General features: G+C 36.5%; 1 protein-coding gene across 1 annotated transcript in view; it reads left to right on the forward strand.

Moving 5' to 3' along the window:
* LOC149551211 (uncharacterized) overlaps positions 1 to 22,910 on the forward strand; it is a 36,411-nt gene extending 13,501 nt beyond the window's left edge. The window contains exons 2-4 of the mRNA XM_089786788.1: positions 21,783 to 21,942; positions 22,467 to 22,488; positions 22,578 to 22,910. Coding sequence (XP_089642914.1) covers positions 21,783 to 21,942; positions 22,467 to 22,488; positions 22,578 to 22,630 — 235 coding nt within the window. The 3' untranslated portion in view covers positions 22,631 to 22,910. The remainder of the gene's footprint in view (positions 1 to 21,782; positions 21,943 to 22,466; positions 22,489 to 22,577) is intronic.
* The last annotated feature ends 902 nt before the right edge of the window (positions 22,911 to 23,812 follow it).

The raw sequence follows: 23,812 nt of genomic DNA on the forward strand, positions 1-23,812 counted from the left end.
ATACACACACACATACACACATATAACACAAGAGATACTCTTCATGTTACAACCAAAGGTCTCTTGAATTTCCAAAACACGGCTCTCCACATTTCCATGCCTCAACAAATGTTGAATGACATGTCTTAATATTTAATATTACAATTAATCATAAATGTCCTATTCAGCTGAAGCTAACCATAACAATATTAATGCCCAGAGATAAAGATCTCTTTTGTGACTACAATCTTCAACACTCCCTCTTAGCGAGATAGAGATCTTTAGCTGAATAGTCAACTCAAGGCTGCAACCAAAATGTCAATGATAAAATCTCAGCACATGGATCCTATTGAATTCATGGAATCACTCAACATGAAAACCCTGCAAGAAACACAACTAGCTTTCATTGTGACGTTGTCATGGAATCTCTCAACATGACACTAAGAGGACAATTTTCATTGCTATAATCATGTAATCATTCAACATGACATTAAGAGGACAATTTATTCATTGCTATAATCATGTAATCATTCAACATGATAGAGCTGTTACAATTACTCATAATCATAAAATCACTCAACATGAAAAATATGCCCAAAAAAAAAAATACTACCAGCTTTCATCGCATACTCTCTCAATGCGATGTTGTCATGAAACCTCTCAACATAACATTAAGAGAACAATTTTTTAATAATCATGGAATCACCCAATATGATGTTGTCATGAAATCTCTCAACATGACAAACTTGCAAAAATCACAATCACCTTTTCAACATGATGTTGTCATGGAATCGCTCAACATGACAAGTTTGTAAGATTTACAACCAAAATTTTATCACGGACTCTCTCTATGTGATACGGTCGTGGACTCTAGAAAACACGACTTCTAACTCCCATCATGGAACCACTCAATGTGATGACATTACGGGATCTCTCTCTACATGATGTTCACTATGAATCTCTCATAAGTGAAAGAGTTATCATGTTGTTCTTACAACTTATTATTAATTTCACATGAAAAAGTAGACATAAAACTCCAGTTGAAACTCTTTTCCAACAAGTCTCAAAATCTACAATACCAAAATATTAAAAGAATTATAAAAAGGGAAGGGATATGATAAAGATCACCTCTCGCCCCCTCCCCCTTCTCAACCAAGAACTACTCCCTCTGAAGTTGAACATCTCCCTCTAAAGGTCATTGTTGTTGCATCCTCCCTCTGAGGCTGAATCTCAACCTCCGAATACAAAGGAATCTTGTCTCATTGCTTCATCCTGTAACAAAGAGAGATTATCAAATCAACCCATCATAGAGATAAATTCTATAAACATAAACATTCTTAGTGATGTAATAAACATAATACTAATGAAAAATTTGTCTCTGATTGTCATATCAGATTTGAAGTCTTCTATATATGAAAATTAACATTTATAACTACACCCACAACACTGAATGTTGCAGAGTTGAATGTAGTCCATTTAGACACAATTTTTCCAGAGTCAATGAGCACGCCCTTTTTGGATATTGTGTGGTTTTGCATATTGGTTCCATCCCACGCCACCATTCCATAGTCACTGATTAGACTGTCATTACCACTGAAGCTTTTTAGAGGCCACATTCTATTTCAATGCCTCTATTCACACAAGATCTTCAAAAACATCAAGACAAATAGTCCGCTAGATATTCAAACCACTTGTGCCGACTATATTTCAATAAAATAAAAGTGAAATAATGACTGCACATAATCAAAACCGATATACCACTGCAGATGGAAAAGAAGATTGTGATTTGAGCAGAATAACACTAGTTCTTTTGGCACGCGATACCTCCTTTCCAAAATAACTGACACCACTATCTTTGGTCTCCAAAACATTCAAAACATGAACGTTGGACACATACCTTTAATCACCGACAACTGCTATCCTTCTAGATGTAACGCTTCTGATCTGACAAGTAAAACTTCTCCAAAACATGATCCTTTTCGCAAAGGAAGCTAGAATTGTTATTTACAAAGAAATAAGGGGTGATCATTACATAGATCCATTGCATCAGAATACACAAGACAATAAAAAAAGAACTGTCAACAACGAAGGCACTTAATAATGTGAACCAAAAAATTGATTATGTCAAAGGATGCCAGACCAATGCAGATACGATGAATCGCCAGAGGACCTTTGAGTCGGATATGAAGAGCACTTTCCAAAATCAATCAAACAGAGAGATATTAAGTCGATCATAAGACTAGACATCAAACCTGTCAATCCTTAGCTTAGAAATTATTGCTATCATAGAATTTCTTAAGAAATTCAATCTCTTCAAAATTGTTGACAACACCTATCTTTGACGGTATTTTGCCCTTCTTGACCAAGAACATATTGACCAGTGATGTGATGTCACTGCTTTGAATGATCGAGAGTTCTTGAGATCTTCATCACCTTTGAAAACAAGCATATCAATAACCTTTGGATTGGTCGTACCAGCGTGCCTGTGGGATTGGGATGAGATAGTTGAGCATAATTCGGAAGTGGTCACACCAGTGTGCTTGTTTCTTGGCCTCTATTAGTGTCTTTGAGCTTCCCACTATTACCACCTATCTCATTGGGGCTGCCATTGCCCTTAGCTAGTTGGAATGCTCTCTACTCTTCCTTTTTGTCAATTGCTTCCAATGACTTTCATTTGTTTGTCCCAAACATATACATATCAAAAATTTGACTAATATTGGACTTGCTACAGTATTCTCCTTGCAATAAATGTTCTAAAATAACTGTGATTCGACATATATGCCAAGAGAACAAACCATACAAGATTTTAACATGAACCGATGAAATCAGTTTTAGAACATGAACGAATGAAGTTATAAAAGAAATTGTAAGAGTAGAGAAATGAATAAGTTCTCTCACAGCTACCATAATGATCACATTTTTCCTTAAACAATTTCCTTATTGATATTATCAACCTAGGCTCTGCTACGATGTTGGATTTTAACCCAGAAATTAGATAAACAACAATAACGAATAACCAGAAAAGATGCAAGAGACACATAGAAATATCCTGGGAAAACCCTTTGATTATGAAGGGAAAAACCTAGCCACACACAACAAAAGATCATTTTATTGATAATATGAATAAATGTGTATAATGTTGTTCGCTTGAAGCAATATATATAACACAGGAGAGACTCTTAACATTACAACCAAAGGTCTCTTGAATTTCCAAAACACGACTCTTCATATTTCCATACCTCATCTCATGTTGAATGACATGTCTTAATATTTAATAGAACAATCAATCATAAATGTCCTTTTCAGCTGAAGATAACCATAATGATATTAACACCTAGAGATAAAGATCTCTATTGCAGCTACAATCTTCAACAGCTATGGCATTTACTTTTCTATGTCAAAATGCTTTAAACTTATTAATGAAATTATCAATCTGTTACCTAGAAAAATAAAAGATAATGCAAACTTTGCCTCTCTTCTTGGTGGAATTTTTTTCCCACAAGGTTTCTCTATGAAAATCCTTCGTTTTGTTGATCTTATGTTTTTGAGCAGTGCATTATTGCTGTTATGTTGTGCTAAAGTTAATCATTATTTATTGTTTGTATAAGTTCATATTAGATAGGTTTGTTAAGCATGGTTTCTAGGCTGATTTTTCACATCATAAAGAAGGATCTAATCTTGGATTTCCACATTAAGGCAACTTTATCTTTAGATTTGCTTGAGTTTCAGATTTTCATGTTGTAGCTATCCAAGCCTTAGATCTCATCCTTTGATAAGTTTATCGGATTGAAGATTCATCTTCACAATCTTTGATATTGAACATTTTTATTTCCTAATAATAAGCGAAGTGTGATGGTTGCAAATGAGCATTTGTATGTCTTTAGCATCTAACACCACTGCCTTCGCCCTATCTATCTTTTCAATGTCCTCCAATGTATTGTTTAAAGCATAGTTGAAAGTTTAGACTCGCCTCAAGCACAACAACCCAAAAAATTGGGCTCAAACTCAAACTCGGGGAAAACTCGAGAAACGACTCACCCCCCAAAAAAATCGTTGTTTTACAAAAAAAGCAAAAAAAATTAATGCATTCAGATAATAGAAGAGCCATAATTGAAACATTACATGTCATATGATCTCTAGACACTCAATATTTGAAATTCCATCATTCATACTCGTAGTTTCAAACTATAAAATGTATAGAAACAACATGAATATATAAATGTTTACAAATTTACATTTAATGATATGTCCAACTGTGGAAAACACCAAACTGAAGACAATATCTTTCTCTTTCTTCTCTTGATATAACTCAAATTCTCAAGCCTTGAACAATAATTAATAACAAATAATAGACTTGTTTTGAGCAATAACAAATAACAAATAACAAATGAAGAAAAGTGGAAAAATCAAGTTTTAAAGGTGTCTAGGCATTTTCAGTCTGTGGTCAGAGTCCATTTGCAAGACTTGGGAGTCCCAATGTTGGACTTGGGGGATTCCTGAGGAAAAAAGCAGAGTTCAAGTAGAGGACTCAACTCACGAGTCCATGGCGAGTCCTTCGATTTTTCAAAAAGAAAAGAACAACAAAAGAAATAATTGCTTCAGTTGTAGCCAGCTGAATCACTAGGCGCAATAGTGTTTGGAGCACGCTAGGATAAATGCGCTGTTGTCCAATGAGGAAAAGATACCAAAGATGGGAGTGCTGCAACTTCTAGATATGTTGCAAGGGACAATGAGTCTGAGTTCTATCAATGCAAATCAGCATGACCTGCATTCATTCTTTGGGAATAAGAAGGTGCTAGAAATGGTTGAAGATTAACACATTTAGATAACGTAAGAGCTATAATTAAAACATTACACATGACATATGATCTCCAAACACTCAATATTTGAAATTTCATCATTCATACGCAATTTCAAACTTAAAAATCTATAACAACATAAGTTTTTAAATTTTTACAAAATTACATATAATGATATGTCCAAATGTGAAAAACAACAAACTAAAATCTACATCTTCCTCTTTCCTCTCCTAATATAACTCAAATTTTCAAGCCTTGAACAATAACAAGTAACAAATGACAAGTGAGACGAAAAGTGAAAAAATCAAGTTTTAAAGGTGACTGGGTAGTTTACAGTTTGCGTGAGAGTTTGTCTGCAAGATACGGGATGCTTGTTGTTGGACTTGTGGGAGTCCTAAAAAAAGAATCTTGAGTTCAAGTGGAGGACTCGGCTCACAAGTTCCTGGTGAGTCATCTCGCTCATGGACTTGTGAGTCCGAGGAAAGTCCTCCAATTTTTCCATTTTATGTTTCAATGTATGTACACGACATGGGATCCAAAAATGTTCTTTAAGCACTCTATACCATCAATATGGCTAACTTACATGACTTGAATCAATTAACTACCTATACAACATTTTACATGACATGACTCCAACCTCTGCTATGGCATCTTACAAATTTTAAAGTTTTAAGGTTGTGTAATGACAAGTGAGATGAAAAGTGAAAAAATCAAGTTTTAAAGGTGACTGGGCAGTTTACAGTTTGTGTGAGAGTTTGTCTGCAAGATACAGGAGGCTTGTTGTTGGACTTGTGGGAGTCTAAAAAAAGAATCGAGAGTTCAAGTTGAGGACTTGGCTCAGAAGTTTTTGGTGAGTCATCTTGCTCATGGACTCATGAGTCTGAGGAAAGTCCTCCAATTTTGCCATTTTATGTTTCAATGTATGTACACGATATGGGATCCAAAAATGTTCTTTAAGCACTCTATACCATCAATTTGGCTAACTTACATGACTTGAATCAATTAACTACCAATACAACATTCTATATGACATGACTCCAACCTCTTCTATGGCATCTTACAAATTTTAAAGTTTTAAGGTTGTGTTTTTCTTATCCTTGAACAATTAATAGCTACAAGAAAATAAGAGCCAATTGAACTTGTGACAATAATATTGATAGGTGGCCGATGTTTGATATTGGTCCACCCATTCATGATGATCGAAATCCATCCCTTATCCATGTCTATCTCATATCTTCTATTGGTACAATCACTTTGTAATTTTTTTTGTTAGAGGGCGGTGTGTAGCTTATGTTCTCTAGGTGGACAAATGAAATGGTATAGCATGAGCATAAAACAACTTAGCAATAGAGGAATCAACCACATTTTGTGACAAAATGATAAACATATTTGCAACAGTAGTGCTCATGTTCTTTCCCCTACTAGAAGTAGAGCTCTCTCCCTGGTGAGATGCAACATCCATGGACATTGTAGGCAATGATGCACTAGGTTGCCTCAATCTTTTCAATTGGAGTTATTATCTCACAAACTTTCACCAAGAAACTCTCGTGTAGAAGCCACTATATTTGTTTTTGCACAAATGACAATACCATACTTTACTGACCCTTGGATATTTTTTATTTTCTTTATCAACTTTTGATGCAAATTGTACCAGAGGCTTTTTGGGGTTAAATGGGCCTTCTGCATAGGTTTTTGATGGGTAGGGAAGGATATTCAAATGGGTTTGAACCTATGCCCCATTGAGTTTCCAAGATGGGGACGACAAGGGACAACATGGCATGTTTTTGATAAGGAGGTACTTTTGGACCAATTTTCAGGGGAGAGTATGGGATGAGTGTTTAAAAAATAAGGGGAAAATTTATAAATGTAGATTTTCTTTTTAAAATATGCATATCATCACAATGATAAAGCATTTATCATGGATTTGTAGAAGCTTAATACATAGCATTAGAATTGAATTGAGATTTCACATGAGAATTGACAAGCAAATTGATAAAATTCAAATGCCTTCATTGTTGATGTGCTTACATATTATACTAGATAATTAGAATTATAGCGAAAATACCCAAAATCTCCAAGTTTCAACTATGAAATACATATTCAATTCTAAACTTGCAAGATGAAATGGGGCTCTTCTAAGCCAAGCTGGTAAGATCCAAGTCCTTAAAGCTACTCTGCAAAATCTTCCTATCTATGCTTTTGAGTCTTTTCTCTATATTGGCAAAAATTGTTGATGCTATTGAAAAGATCTAGAGAAACTTTCTTTGGACGGGGGTTGAGAAGAAGAATAGATTTCATTTGGTCAAATAGAAAGATGTTTGTGAACCCGAGGAGTTGTGGTGGGCTTGGGCTAAGATCTATAAGGCTGACTAATAAAGCTCTTCTTGCTAAACAAATATAGAGAGTGTTCGACTTAGACAAAGAGTGGAGTAGTGTTCTTAAAGACAAATATCTTTCAAATTTTAATAATTTGTATTCTTTCTTAGATTATGAAGAGATAATTAATTGTTTGGTCATTTGGAATAGTATTCAGAAAAGTAGAAATCAAGCAAAAATTGGTACTGGTTGGGTTTTGGGTAATGGTCTAAAGATTGATTATTGGGATGATCAATGGCTGATGGAGAAACTAATGAAGGATTATCCTAACTTTGCTATTCATCAAAATACTTGTGTTATTAGTTTTGGGAGGAAAGTGGCCACCTACTGGAGGAATGATATTTGGGTGCACCTAATTGTCATTAGTCAGGATCTGAATTTGCTATCAAATAATTTTATTCAATGGTTCTTAAGAGAAAAAGTGGAGGACAAGTTTATCTGGAAACTTAACCTAGATGGAAACTATAGTGTGAATTCTGCCTATAAGGAAAGTTTTAAAATTGAGAGAAAACCCTTTTGGGCTAAGGCTTGGGTCAAAGACCTTACTCCAAAAATCAATACCTTTTATTGGCTTTTTCTTCAAAATAAAATCTTGATTACTGATATTCTGGTAAGGAAGGGAATGATTATTCCTAACAAATGTTACCTATGTCAACAGGAGGTAGAAAGTGCTAATCATCTTCTGTTGAAATGTCAATATACGTAGAAAATTTGGAATTCGATCCTTGCTAAAATGGACCTGTCCTGGATCTTTCTTAACTCCATTCAAGAATTTTTTGAGCAACGACGAAGCCCTCTGAACAACTGTACTTTTCAAAAGCTTTCAAACTTCATAGCCTACCATATCATTTGGCACACTCGGAAAGAGAGAAACAATTGTATTTTCAGGGATAAGTGGAAAGAATTATTTTTTTCATTATGAAAATATTCATATCTGTAATGATGAAAACAACAATTGTAAGGTGGGTGATAAGGAAAGCTTCGAGAGCTGGGAGACTTTTAAGTTTAAGAAAGACTCCAATAAAAACAGGGAAGATGTGGTCTGGAATTCCCCCCCCCCATGGTTGGTCAAAGCTAACTTTGACGGTGCTGCTAAAGGGAACTCAGGAATTTTTGGTTGTGGTGTAGTTTTGATAAATGAGTATGGAAGCTGTCTTTGTGCAATTGCTACGCCTTTGGGTACTCAAACCAGTGATTGTGTAGAAGCAATGGAAACTTCACTATTATTAGTATGGCAAGGGAAATTGGCTATAATCGTGTTTAGCTTGTCAGAGATTCTAAAAATATAGTTAACTGTATAAAAGGGCAGCAAAATCCTAGTATTATGATTAGTCATATTATAGACAAAATTAAAACTGAAATCCAAACTTTTGAAGAAATCTATGTTTCTCATGAATTTAGAGAAGCAAATAAAGCTGCAAACAGACTAGCTAATTTGGCCACGAGAAGTAATGATATTATAAAGTGGAAAGGCACGAAAAATATGGAGGACCAGCTCATTAATATTATTAATCATGACAGATTAAACTCCTGAGCAAGGGTCATTATTAATCAGAATAAGGAAATAGTTAATTATTTTATTAACACTAGTACTTTGTTCACGAGGAACAACACTGGGTTTTGGGATTGCGTGGGGTTCAAGACTCACTCAGATTGTAAAGAGGATTGTATAAGTAAAGTGGGGTGTATGCAAAGTTTGGCATTGTAAGGGTTTAACATCCACAGAATGAAGAAGACCATGGGGATTGATCTAAATTTTCTTGAGCCGGAGGATTGTCAGTGGAAGGAGCATAAAAATACTTGGAGAATTTTAAAGAAAGGTGTTGTTGCGAAGTTTTTGGAGAAGTTCCATGGTGTAGACAAGGAGATTACTCAACAATTTGTAGAGATGTGGGAGAATGGTAAGGTAATTCTGCATAACCGTAGGGTTATTGTCAACATCGACTTGATTTCTAAAGTTAGTGGGTTGTCAAATTTTGGTAATATTTTTTTAAACATATAAGTATGGGAAGGAAGCCCTTAATAGATTCCCAACTAAGAAAAAGGAAAAGGGTCTTTTGGTAAAGAAGCGTGCTAGTTTCTTTGAAATCCACCAGATTAAGAAGAAATGGTGTGATGTTTTAAGAGCGATTATGGAGTATATCACTCTTGATGGTAGGTTCACAAGAGTTCGTAACAACCACTTTGTTTTTTTTAATCACTTTAGATAGGAGGTTAAAGTTTCTTTTCTGTTCTATCTTTATGATTCTCTGATTAAGGGCCTTGAAAAGCATTGCAAGAACCTGTCTAACCTTGTTCTTCATGAGGGTTTAATGTGATTGATTGCTAAATATTATGAGAAGCACAAAGTTGGGGACTTGTTGAAGATTAAAAACCAGGAGAAGTCCAAAGAGGATTCTTGTAGGAAAAGGAAGAGGGAGGTGAAACAGGACAAGAAAAGTATGGTTGTCATCTCGGACCCAGAGGACTCCTCTAATGGCTCTTCTGATTCGGATAAGGACCTTAAGAAGAAGAAAAAATTCAAGGTGTTCGAATCGGAAGGGATTGCTTCGTCCACTTCTATTGATAGTTCGGAGGATAATTCTACCTCCTTGGAGATTGAGGACCAAGATATTGAGAAAAATAGTAGTTTTGAAGGGGAGGAGGTTAGCGCTCTTGATGATGATGATCAAGTCAATTTTGAGGAAGAGGAAAAGATTAACATGGAAGAGGAATGTGGGGAAGGTAATGAAGATCTTACACGCCACAAGGATAATGTTGAAGAAAAGAAAGATGATAATAATGCATAGTGTAAAGTTGATATTGACAGAGGGTATGGTGTGGAAGACAAGGAGATTCTAGAGGATGGTAATTACGTTAGTGATGAGATTGAGGAGGACTATATTGAGGAAGCTAAGGGGTTGTGTCCCAGCTCTCAGGAGAATGAGAAATGCAGCCAACACACTAATTTGGAAGCTATTGCAGTGAAAGCTATAAATGACATTAGTGATAACAAGGTGGATTGTAATACTGATATTGAATAGGACACTGTCAAAGCCCAGGTTACCATGCCGCTGGACCAGTCCCAAACTAGAAATAAGGACAAGGAAATGGTTAACTTGAAGATTCTTGACATTGCTCAAGCCAGGTATTCTAATTCCCTTCAGTTTGACAATTGGATTGTCAATGAAGGATGCTAGAAAGGAAATTGGTGATGAGAAGAATACTGATTTGAGTAGTTTGGTTAAGGAAATGGAGAAGAATATTAAGAATTTGACTGAAAGGATAGAGAAGAATGAAGCTATGCTGGTTGCCATTTTTCTCTAGAATCACAAGCAACTAAAGGCGTCTAGGATGAACCATAAAAAGCTTTACGAAATGTTGCAAAAATAGAAGGTCGTTAATCTGGACAAGGATGAAGAAGACACTGATGAAATCATGCGTCCTAGCAAGAGAACAAGGGCCAATATGAGAAAGAAGACGAAGGACACCGAAGTTGAAGAGCCTAAAGAGAATTCCATCCTTCAGACTTTGCATAAGCTAGAAGATCTGGAAAATCAAATAGAGCGTCTTCTCCTGGACTTGGTCTAGTTTCCTGGTTTTTTCTATTTTGGTCTTTTTTGATTTCTGTCTTTGTTGGCTTGTTTCACTCTCACTGCTTCTGTTGGTGATGCCGCGTAGTTTGTTGTTGTTAGTTGTCTTTTTGTTTTTTTCTGGTAACTGCTTTATGGTTGTCTTTCTCATGTGTATTTGCCTAAAAGAGGCTTTTGTTGTAAAGGGTTTTGGGTCCCTTCAGAACCTGTTTTTGCCTTTAATCCAAAACTATGAAATAACATACCTGTCCATAATAATGTAAAGATGGAACTAAGAAAACATATGACTATTCATAAACAATACATGGTAGGTTTAAGAGTTTAAATCAAAATGAGAACTCAAACATAAGTCACTTTCATTATGAGGGGCTGCCTCAATCAATGGAACCTCAACCAATCTTGGAGTTGTGTCCTCAACTTGCATAGCATTTTATGGATTGACATCCCAATGTAAAGTTGAAGATTGTCGATACTTTGCCAATCTTATAGCTGCAATGCATTGCGAGTAGTCAGTAAATTCTTCAATCGTCTGGAGGTAAGGTTGTTCCTTGTGTCTGATTGGATGAAGCTATGTATGGACAAATTCTTCTTTGCAATAAAGGAATTGACAACTTGTGGAAGAAGACAAATGACAAGTACTCTTAGGTCCAATGCATCCCCACCATGCCACATCCACCAACCAATAGGGTTGATTTGAACCAATGTATCTCTATTTGTCTTCCCTTTGATCTATTAAAGGTTGGACGATGGAGACTAGCAAATGCAAGCCACTATTTGTGAAGGTTAGTAGATTCATCTCCACTATACTTTTGTCCAAGGCCCTCAAGGTGGTCATCTTTCACCTCTTTATCACAAGATGGAGCCACTCTCCTAGGTCTAGATGCATACCATTTAGAATTTGAGGGCATTGGCTGATATAAGAAGCAGGTTGTTTATAATTTTCCACCGTTGCATCACAATGGGCCTAAGATGCTCGTCATAAAATCGTAAAGTAGGGTACCTATTATGAATATCTTTCTTAATCTGCTTAAGCATGCTATCGATGATCTCATAGATCTCTTCAAGGTTAGGAGAGTCAGTATCAACATATCTATTCACTTGCACAATAGGCTTAGTGAAGGAGCAAATATATCTGCAAGTACAAACAAGTTAGAAACATATATCCATCAGTATATTACTAAATGAACATTTGAAAAATTAATTATTAAATAATAAAATGTCAATTTTCTTACGTCATCATGGACTAACAATCATCATCAAGGATTTTTTGCTTCACACTTCTTCCCTCTGGTGTGCTTGCTGTTGAAGTTCTGATGTAGCTTGGAGAAAGATCTTACTCTCTGTCTGCTCCAGTCCTAAAATTCTGCTTATGATATTTGGTTTCTTCAAAGTCGTGTTTACCTCTTCTTGTTGATCCTATGCCATTTAAGCTCCTCAAGCTTGGTCATCAGTTCATGATGGCAGTTGATTAAGTTCTGTTGCATTATCCGCTTAAGATGTTGTTGTCAACTTGTCAGGATATATGCTTCTACCATTTAGATTCTGTTCTTCAATATTTTGATTTTGTTCTGCTGGGGACACCTATTTTGTATCGGCTGAGAGAGTTCTACATGACTGCTTCAGTTACTTCTGCACGTCATTAATATGGTGTATATTCATCAACGGTGAAGTGTAATTGCTTCCTATGAAACATCAGGATAGAATATAAAGGAAGTTGATCATTTCTTCTATTATTAATATTTTAATGGTGATTATACGCGACAGGAGGAAGGTGGAATAAATATTTGTGTATTCACTCATTATGATTAGGAATCCGAATTACGTTGGGTAGCCTTCCTCAATCAACCTCGTGGTCTCAGGTTTATTGGGAGTGTGTGTATCTACATGATTGAAGGGAATCGGAATTGATACAGGTTACAAAATTTTTTTGCAGAGTTTGTGCATCATGAGTCATTTGCAGAGTTTGTGCATTGTATATGATATTTGCAGAGTTTTTGCAGCAGAGTTTGTGTTTTGTATGTGTTACTTGCAGGGTTTGTGCATCATTTGAATTACGCACTGCTCATTTTGTTTAATCAGTATCAACTGTGTCATTTAGTTGTGTGATCTTAGAGGGCATAATTTTGGGTGTGCTAAGTTGCCTCTCTTATTTGTAATAAGTCCATGAGTTCAATCTGTGACCATGAAACTATGTTTAAAAGTCTGAGATTCTGTAATTTCCTTTAAACATCATAAAGGTATCATTTTTGTGGGGCTGCGTTGTTTCCCTTGGAGAGTAGGGTTTTTCCCAGGATAAAAGATCTCTGTCAAATAAAAGTTTTGTTTTGTTTTTGAATCTGGTTCAAAGATTTAACACTAGCTTCATGTCATCTACCCTACTCTACATTGACCACAATGGTCTTGGACCTCAAGCATCGTCTCTAACAAAATAAAGCATCTAGCATATCTAGTCTCCATGGGCTTGAGGAATTCTTTTCTCAAAAATATCCTAAATAATGCAAGAGAAGTGCGATGGAGTCAACTTTCTCAACGCTAGTCAAGGTATTGTTCAGTGCTACACACATGGGGTCCAAAAATGTGCTTATAAGCACCCATTACCATCAATCTAGTTAACTTACACACATGGGCTGAATTAGTTACTACTTGCATAACATTGGAGGCTCCAACCTCTTCTATGATCTTTAAAATCTCAATTTGGGAGGTTCCATACTTTCTTTTCTTGAAACTATCTCTAGCTCTAAGAAAATAAGAGCATCTTGTTCTAGTGACAATAAAACTGAGTGGCCAATGTTTGATTTTTGTCCAAATATCCATGATTATGGACCATTGATCCATGCATGTCTCATATTCACCATCAAAATACTCACCTTGGAGTACTCTCTATTAAGAAAGGTGTTTTTTAGCTTAGTTTCTCTAGGTGGAAATGAGGGACTTGCAACATGGACATATTTGAGCATTTGTTTAAAATGTGATGAGTGTAAGACATGGAATGGTATAGCATGAGCATAAAGAAATCTAGCAATAGATGCTTCAGCTATATTGTGTGCTTGCATGTTAAACAACCCAGGTAAACTTTAGTATCTTTTAGTCTTTTTTCCTCTACTAGAAGTGACATTTTCTTCCCTATGAGAAGCATCATCCATGGATCTTGTATTCTTTTACACACTAGGCTGCAAATTTTCTTATGCCTACTCCACATGCAATCTAGTTGTCTCAATCTTGTCAACTTGTGTCATTGTTTTTAAACCTTTCAGCCTTTGACCACCTATCTACAAAAAGATGGCAATAGACTAGTATAGCAGCCCCTATAATGTTTGTGGCTCAAATTTCACTCCCACTCTTCACTAACCCTGACTTTTTGCTTTTATGCTTACCAACTCTTGTAGAAAATTGTGAAAAAAGGTCTTTTTGGATTGAATGGGCCTTTTGCATAGGCTTGGAGGATTTGGGAAAGACAATCAAATGGGTTTGATCTTGCTGCCCATTATACACTCACATTCCCTCAAGAATCTTCAGTAGCTGCCATACTTCTAGGTCTAGTTCTTTAAGAACTTTCTTCCATTTCAACTTCAACATCCTCACCATCACTAATCCTACCACTCCCAACATTACACATCTAAGACAAATTGTGATATTTGCTATCAGGATTCAATTGTGTAGTTTTTTGAGTCAAACTCATTGACCCATGTTTCATGAGTAGTGGTTCTCATTAACCCATCTCTCATGAGAATGAATGGAACACTTAGCACTCATTTGATCTAGGTGATGCTCACAAAGGTGAAGCACTAAGATTTTGCAGGAGATCACCCATCCTAGTACAACTCTAGCTCAAGTGCACTTGACTACGAAGTGTCCTCCATGGTTAAATCCACTCTGCTTGCAACCTTGTTTGCAAAAATTTCACCACATGTTGTGCTTTATGAACCATTCATTAGAAAGCCCTTTAAGCTCATTAATTGATAAGTACGAGATATTGTCCACAACAAGTCAAATTGTGATATTGCTATTAGGATTCAATTGTGTAGTTTTTTGAGTCAAACTCATTGACCCATGTTTCACAAGTAGTGGTTCACATGAACCCATTTCTTATGAAAATTTATTTCTAGTGAAGTATATTTGATGCCAAAACCTCATTTTTCAATTGCTATTCACTCCTTGATCAGTTGTTCCTTCTCTTGACTCTTTCCCCTTTTATACATGTAAAAATGTTGTATTTTACTTCTCTTTTTTGTTTTATGCTTAGATCAGGGTTCTAATTTTTAATCTGTCTTTTATTGATCTTGTCGGAACAGCCAGGAGAAAAAATAAAATAAATTTTTTTTTTGGTTTTTTGCATGCCCAAAACTGGTTGGGTTGGAGAACTACCATCTCAGGGATGACTGGCTGTTCCCTATGGCCCAACCACCCCCTAATTGTGTGTTTGAAAAGGAAATACACAAGATATTGCAAAAAAAATGTTCTCTTATCTCATGGAGCACACGTTTGAATTTGTTGGCCATGCTACACTCCTACTCCCTAAAGAATCCCTAGTGGCTGCCATACTTCTATAAGATCTAGGTCTACTTCTTTCTTGTGTTTGAACTTCAACCTTCTCACTATCACTACATACACTACTTAGCACGATTTTTTCGGGATAAGAATATCAAAGAGAATTGTAAGTTGAAACAAAAAAAATCACAATACCCTCCCCATGTGTTGAAAATCTTGAAAAAGACTGGAAAAAAAATGTAAAAAGAAAATTGCAAAAGTGAATGTAAGATGAAGTATTTACCTCTAGCGTAGTGGATTTGATGCCTTAGTCTCCTATTTCAACTTCTGTTTTTCTCCTTGTGCTCTTCAACACAAGTTTTCCATAGGGACAGCTAGCTGTACACTAATTTTCCGATATCCAAAAGGAAACATTTTGGAGATGTTTTTGAAATTTGATGGGGAGAGGATGCCCCCAACACCACCTATATGTAACAAGCCTTCTAGAATACATCCTTGGGGAACACTGATTTTGATGCTTTTATGGCCGTGGACTATTATTACGCCTCATAGAGTGAGTTTTTTGTTCGAATAAATGAGCTTTGGCATCACATAAAACTTGTAGTTAAGTCGTGAATAACTAAACAAGAGATTTGTTTTGTGAATATTTGCAATTCTATGACTTTTTAAACCATGGGCCAAGGTTCTTTATTGAGTATAGTTTTTGATGAGAAAAACAGGTTTTGAAGAGACACTGAAACCCTTTACAAATCAAGAAATTTTCAAAGAAACCCAAACCAAACAAACTACAGTCCAAAGATGAAATAGGTCACCCAACAAGACACAGTGACCAGGGTGGCATCGCAAATTACACATTACTCATCAGCCACATAGACAGGTTTTGAATGGGCACCTGAAACCCCAAATAGGTTTTGAAGGGTGCCTGAAACCCTATACGAAACAACTCAAGGTGAAACAGGACACCAATCAAAAGGTGACCAAGATGACAACACAAATAAAATAGAACACTACAGCCACAAAAACAGGTTTTGACCGGGCTGTTGAAACCCCACGGTGAGACACATTACAAAGAACTATAGGCCAAAAGCCAGGAGAACAGGCCAAAAGCCAGGAGAGCCAAAAAAGGACAGCCGCTTCAGACTTTCCCTTTTGAACCCTTCTTTTTAGACCGTAATGCCATATCAAAAGAGGGATTGGATGGCTTGATTTTTTTTTTTATTGTAGTCCATCCATCCTCCACCAAACCAACAACCTTCTACCATTGAAAATCAGCACCTTCATAGGCAGATCCAAAAACCCCCGAAGCCAGGGAAAAGGCCGCAGAAGAGGAAGTGACAGTAGAAGCCTGAGACGGAACAACAGCACCCAAAAAAGGAACCAGAAGAGGAACCACCTTGGAAACACCAGAAAATAGGACAACAGAATCCAGAGACGGACTAGCTACCACCACAGAAGGAGCTAATGGCGAATCCACCATCAAGAAGCCAGAAGAGGACGGACAAACAGAGATAGCAGTAGAGTCCATACCAAAAACTAGGACAAAATCCAAAGATGGACTAGCTGCCACCATAGAAGGAGCCAAAGGAGGAGACAGACTAACAGAGACAGCAGCAGAATCCACACCAGAAATCGAGCAACAGAATCCAAAGACGGACCAGCTGCCACCACAGAAGGATCCTTCATCAAGATGCCAGGAGAAGACGGTCTATCAAAGATAGTAGAAGAATCCACCACCAAAGTGTCTTGCAGAGAGTCACCATTTCCCACAGAAGGGATCTTCTGAAATGTGTAGTGGTCATCCGAGACCCCCTTCCACCAAGAAGGGGACATTTTCGGTCTAGATTTATCGGAAGAGTTGTTGGCGGCCAGGTGAACTGTCAAGTGGCATTTCCTGCAGTGAAAGGGGATACCCTCATAGTCAAGGTGAATATTCCAAGAGCCAAGAGGAGAATCCAACAAAATCATTTCTGGGAGTCCCTTAGAAATGTCGATCTCTATTAGCATGGGAGCATACGTCATCCGAAACACTTTAGACGCAACCGAATCAAGCATCACGAAATCTCCAAGGGCTTTCCCCACCTCCTTCAGGATAGAACCTTGCCAAAGGTGAAGGGGGGGATTCAACAACCTAACCCACAGAGGGAACTTATTGAAAGATTCCGTCAACGGGTTGAAATCCTTGTGCCAAATTTTAGCCATCAAGGGAAACTTCTCATCCCAAGTAAAGTTATAGCTGAAAATGGCATTTCTGTCTTCAACAGAATCAAATTTCACAACAAAAAACCCCCTTGCTAAAGGGTAAATTTGGGCAGTCTTTGAGATGAAGGGCTCCCAAACACAGGAAATCCATGCATGCAGTTTCGAAAGAGAAGGCCAAAAACCCCTTAAAAACGAAAGATAGTAGCAGTGTCCAAGAAATCTTCCATATTGGTAGAGATCTTATGAACTACAGAAGGATTTAAAACAAGCCTTTTCGGGTTACATACCACAACCGGCACAGAATCTTGAAGCCCCGAATGCACGGTACCAGGATGCACAGTCTGACCACCAATATCGGCCTTATAGGTAGCTACATCAGCATAGGAAATGGCTGAACCACCCACAGCTCCTGGGGAACGAATATCCCCACCAGGATTAGGAGAAGCCCTAGCCCGAAAAGCAACAGAAGCCACAGTAGCAGGACTGGAAGCCATAGCAGCCGCCATAAAGCCGGACGCGGGAGCCGAAGCCGGATGCAGGAAACCCTAAGTCACAGCCACCATAAAGCCGAACGTGTGAGCCAAAGCCGGATGCCGAAGCTAGACACAGGAGCCAAAGCTAGACTCCAAAGCCAGGCGCAGGAAACCCTAAGTCACAGCCGCCAAAAGTTGGATGCAGGAGCCGAAGCCGGACACCGAATAGAAGCTGAAGCTGGACACCGAAGCCAGATGCAGGAGCCAAACGCTGCTCTAATACCACTCATTAGAATTTTTATTGAGTATAGTTATTTATTGTGTTGAGAGCAAAATGATAGGTCTACATCTAGATTGTTATATTACCTAGGTTTAGGTTAAGTTCCATAATTAGTGAGGAAGCAACCTGCAATTATCCTTTCTATTGAGGGGAATAAGAAAGTGTTGTCACCATGAGATAGGTGACAATTTGGATACATAAATGTGAGATGAGCTTGGCCTTTATCAACAACCTATTGCACTTTAGTTTGATAACTTGAGGTTCTCATCTACAAAATATTATCAAACAAAAGCATGCGAGAAAGCACACAAAGCTCGTAAAATAGCTGCGATCGCACTTTGTATTGATAAACAAGGAAGAGTATTGCAGATCTCTTCAAGAGCACAATCTCCTTGAGCAAAGCTCTATTACAAAATTAACAATAGGATTCTAAGACAATCATCCTTGTTTTTCAATATCAGTATAAAGGCATAATGATGTGGGATAAATTTACCTGCTTTATATGAACTCATTTCATGTGATGCATATGGGATATTCTATGTGATATTAACTAACAATGACTATTACAGAGTTTAGAATAGAAAAAGGTTAGGATGCAAGGATCTAACAATAACTAAAAGCTATTTAGATTCCTTGTAGTCCCATGTTCCATGCCAAAACCAAGAATAAAGAAATGGCTCACATCTTTATCAATTCAAGGAACTTGTCATGGAGGAGGGATAGTTACATAATGCCATATCACTTTTGTCTTTTGCCTAAGTCATTCTTAAATAATTGTGTTAGTGTCATGGATGGTAATTTTGATTTGTTGTCACCCAAAACCCTATATTGGTTGACATTTAATTCTAAACTATTTTCCTAACAAAGTAGGATTTGCATGCTATGATTTCTTGTAATTACATCTGCAGGAGACCATGCAAGATATATGTATGCAAATTCAAAAACAATCACACAATTTCTGCAGCTTAGTTCCAATGTACCACAAGGCCATTTATGCTTATTTTAAGATGTTTTATAAGATCCTTATATTAGCTCTCCAAATTTAACTAGCTATGTCTCTTCTCAAATAGTCATGCTCTATTGAATAATTCTGCCTAATTTTCTCATAGATGGTACAATGCAGCATCACATGGCTAGCTCACTTTTTTTTTCTTGCTTGCAAAAAAAGGCATAGACACTATCCTTAGTCAATATATTTTCACCTGCATGTTGCAACTTCTAGATTATGGGAACTTAGCATGTGCTTTCTATGCATGGAAAATTTCTCATTGAGATGATTATTTTGTGTGAAGGTGATTATTGGGTGAACCTCACACTGATAAAATCTTGGTTTCTCTTCAAGATCCTCTCAAAGCTTCTTTATAACATTCTTTTATCTATTTCTTAATGGCTAATGGTTCTTTTGGTACCTTTTCAATTCCCCATTTATGAATATATTTGACCTATAGTCATAAGACTTGCCTAGACTTGTCCAATCTTGGCAAACCTCAGGGAAAACTAATCAAAATGAGGCTCTAAGGCTTGGGAATCAAGTACCAGTGAGTCTGGTTGGATACATTGAGTTTCCCAAGCTTGTTTGATTTTCTTTTTTTGTCTGTAAAACTCAACCATAACAATCAGGAGGAAAACTAGAAAAACATCAAAAACTATCAAGACTCTTGCACTTACAACATGTAAAATGATCTTTAACACTTGAAAATGATATTCATTTTATTCGCAAGCAAAAGCGAGGAAGAAAAATGGCTGAAATAAAAAATGCAACCCATTGAAACAAAAACCAGCAAACATAGCCAGGTCTTAATTACTACTGTATGACATTGATACCTGCATTTTTTGAAAGGTTGTTGGACTTTGGACCTTGGTTAGGAATGATGAAAATTGTTAAAAATGGCATGCACCATGAAGGTCTAGGTGGCCTCAAATTCTTGAAGATGGGCTTGGTGCTTGGGGCACTACCTCTCACCCTATATTAAACATGCTTTTTTTTCTAGGGCCCCACTAGGGATGCAGCTGTGTGAGTATAATGAACACTGCCGCTCCCAAACCTGTACTGTTGGAAAAAGTAATATTCTTTATCAAATCCCAAATTTATATTTTTGGTTTGCCTAGTCAATCCCTAGCCCAAGTTCACTTCCTAGAGCTGTAGCAATATTTGCAGACTTTGCTAAAGATGTAAGACCAAGATCCCTAATAAAGCTAGTGATGAGTGATACAAGATCCTCTCTACTATGGTCCATGATGCAATGTGATTTTTGTTTTTGATTACATTGCTGTTATAACCCATGGGCATTGTACACCTAAGAAAATGGAGAATATTTACGTGTTTAAAAATGTCATTTTTATCTCAAATTCATTTATAATTTTTGTACTGATTTGATCAATGGGTAATTATTTATATGATACATGTAACTTAATTGATAAGGTTATGATGTCTTTAAAGCTGATTTATTGAATTCTGCTCATTATAAGATTTATCTTAAAACTTGTCTATGTCTCATAGTTTTCCAATATGTTTGGTGTGTGAAGTTCAAGTCCATGTGCAAGTCAGTCAAAAATTCAAGTCACAAAGTCTTGTAACTATGCCTTGACCCTTTCATTGGCCGTATCTGCTTTTCAATCCATTTGTGTTTTGTAGGTTGTGGTATGGACTTTCTTCATCTTTGATATATCATGATATTGTACAAGGCATTAAATTGAGAGTATTTCTATAATCTTGAATTAGGGTGCATAGCAAATTATACTATATGGCTGTTTTGGGCTCTAACATAGTGACCATTTTGTTTAGAGTAGAGTTAATAAGATGCACAAATGATTAATAATGAGAGGTGTGAGGACAAAGTTGCTGTCAAATTATAGGTGGGTTGGGTCATACAATTTATCATGCATTTTACAGTTGCTTCAAAAATTATAACTATTATTTATCAGATTCATGCTATACTATTGTTGGTGAAACCTATTAATGTATCAGTATGTAATTTCAGGGTTGTAAAATTCATGGTACTAAAACATTGATATATTCCAGTATAACTCAGAGACTCGCACCCCCTTCCCAAACCTTGAAGAACCTAACCTCGAGACGTCCCCGCACCAGGTACTTGAGTACCCAAGCACCCCCACCTCCGCCATTCTGCAACCATGCCACCGCTGGGATGTGTACTTGAATTTCTATTTGAATTTTGATATTTGAATGTTACTATTGAGTATGTAATATGTTACTATGTTGAATGTCAATGGTTCTAATTCATGTTGCAATTTTTCTATGTTCAAGTATTTTAATTTGGTATGTTCTAGTGAACTATTGAAACATCATTTTATAACTAGCATTTCAAGTTCTATATGTATACTATACAACACCCCTCTTTGGCACATCCTCCCCTTGCCGCCGTCTCTTGGGCGTCCCCCGCCATCCCGAAAATGAGGCCCATTTTCCCTGTGTCCCGGAAACTTGTCCCGCCATCCCGCCGTCCCGAAGTACCCCCGTACTAGTGTAACACTGATATATTCATAAGGAATTATTGTCCATTGTAATATTTGGGAAGTCTCCTTGAGTTATTTTTAGAGTGCTTTTATGTCGAATACAATTTTATTCTTACAAATTTTGTTTTGAAACTTGTAGTTTTAACAGAGGTGGAGGAGCAAATCAAGCTTCAAATTCATTACTCGCAGTATTAATGCAGAAAGTAAATGAGCTCTATTTACCAAGAGAAATTGTTGAATGCAATGTTAAGAAAGCATTGAATGAATGCCAGGAAGCTTTTATGGAGAAGCTTTATGAGGTACTTGTACATCTAAATAGGTTATTTATCTTATATGCCTTTTGGTTAAAAGAAAGTCTCTCATTTTAGGGTTTGTGTTAATGTCATATAGTTATATTTAACTTGTAATGGTCATGTTAATTATTTAGTTCGTTTTAGTAGCTTTCTTCTATTGTTTTCATCCTCGATTGTTTCTATTTTAGAAACATCATTTGTAATATCTATAGAAGGGGTTTTTCTCTTCTCATTTTTTAACCAATTACCATTTCATGGTATCAGAACCAAGAATTTTTGGCAATTTTTTAATTTAAAAAATCGTAGTTACGTGGAATTCATTTCCAGAAGTTGGACTTCTATAGTGCAAATTTTGTCAGATTTTTTTTGAGAATTGTGTGGTTTTTCTCTTTTGGAGAAATTCAGCATGATCAGCTATATTGACTCTTTGGAATAAATAAAATGTATTTAATTTAACAAAACTTAGCTTCTACTGTAGATTTTATTTGCTTATGCAGGAGATTAATATTTTCTAAAATTCCGTCTTTCAGGTGCATGGTTCTGGCAGAGCTGGTAAGATAGCTGAATTTCTAACAGAATTTTAAAATATAAATTGATCTTCAGCTTTTTTAAATGATATAGTTTTCAAAAATGGAGGAAAGGTGGCAGATCCAGAATCTGTATCATTCAAGTTCAAGCATGCTGGAGTTATTAATGTGAAAGTTGTTCAGGTTGAGAAAGACAAACTCCTGAGTGCAGATGATACTATCGCACCTTCAGTGTATTAACATAATACAGAAAATGAGCAATCTGCAAGACAATAGACTTCTACCCAGTTCATTCTTTCTGTACTTCTAGTGGAATGCAAATGCAATAAGTATATGGCATTCTAAAAAGTTGTGGTTGGATTTCTGTGAAATATGAGCATTTTCTGTCTGAAAACTACAGAACCTTTTTTTATCAAAATTAATGATAATTTTAAAATTCTCTTGAAACATGGAAAGAAATTGAACTCCAGAATAATGGTACAGGTCAAAGTTGCCAGTTTGGGTATGGGATACTGGTGCAGGTACAAGTACAGGGATACAGCATTTTTTCTTCTTTGGGTATGGGAGGATGGCAAATATTTTTCCTTGGGTACGGAAGGATGGCAAACTTTTTTCCCTTGGGCACAGGTATATATAATTAGAAATTATTAAGAAGACTATCTATAAAATAGAATAAAAAATAAAAATAGCATTTACATCCTTATTGAAGAATTCCTGGATGTGACAATTTGAAGACTCAGAGAAAAATTGCTATTGAGCGAGCAATTTTATGGTGACTTGCAGACATGGATTGAGGACGACTCCAAACTTGCATCCGTATTGAACTAGATTGGGCATGTGGGGTGTTCTGGCTGAACCCTGTAGGCTTCAATTATGCCATAATACCTTGGTAGTTAAGGGGTAGAATAATAAAACAGTTGTTTCCAAAAGGTGTCAACTAGCATCGGTTGGTTGACTTAACCGTCGGTTGTATTTGTATCCAAGATGGAAGGAAGCAAGCTATCATTGTGATTGGGGAAGGAAACTATGATGTTATGAAAAGCCATATCATTAAGTCATTTCCTTGTATGTTGTACTCTCTTGGTTAATAATGTATGTTGAATGGTTATAATTGTATTATATTGGTAATACATCTCAGATTAGGCATCTAATATTTTGGTGCCATTGCTTAATTTCAAACTTGGAGGTATGACGGAGGAAAGATAGGTTAGATGATGACATAATGTGTATCTTGGATGGAGGAGGAACCCCAAGACGCAAGTATACATTGTACCTTTGCCAATTTCTAAAACTAATGCCCCTTCTTCTAAACAAGGATAGGAGTACAAAGGAAGAGGCACAGTGCCGAG

Source organism: Cupressus sempervirens, chromosome 6 (genome assembly GCF_028749045.1).
Source record: "Cupressus sempervirens isolate cs-2001-9-10 chromosome 6, ASM2874904v1, whole genome shotgun sequence".
Classification (NCBI taxonomy): domain Eukaryota; kingdom Viridiplantae; phylum Streptophyta; class Pinopsida; order Cupressales; family Cupressaceae; genus Cupressus; species Cupressus sempervirens.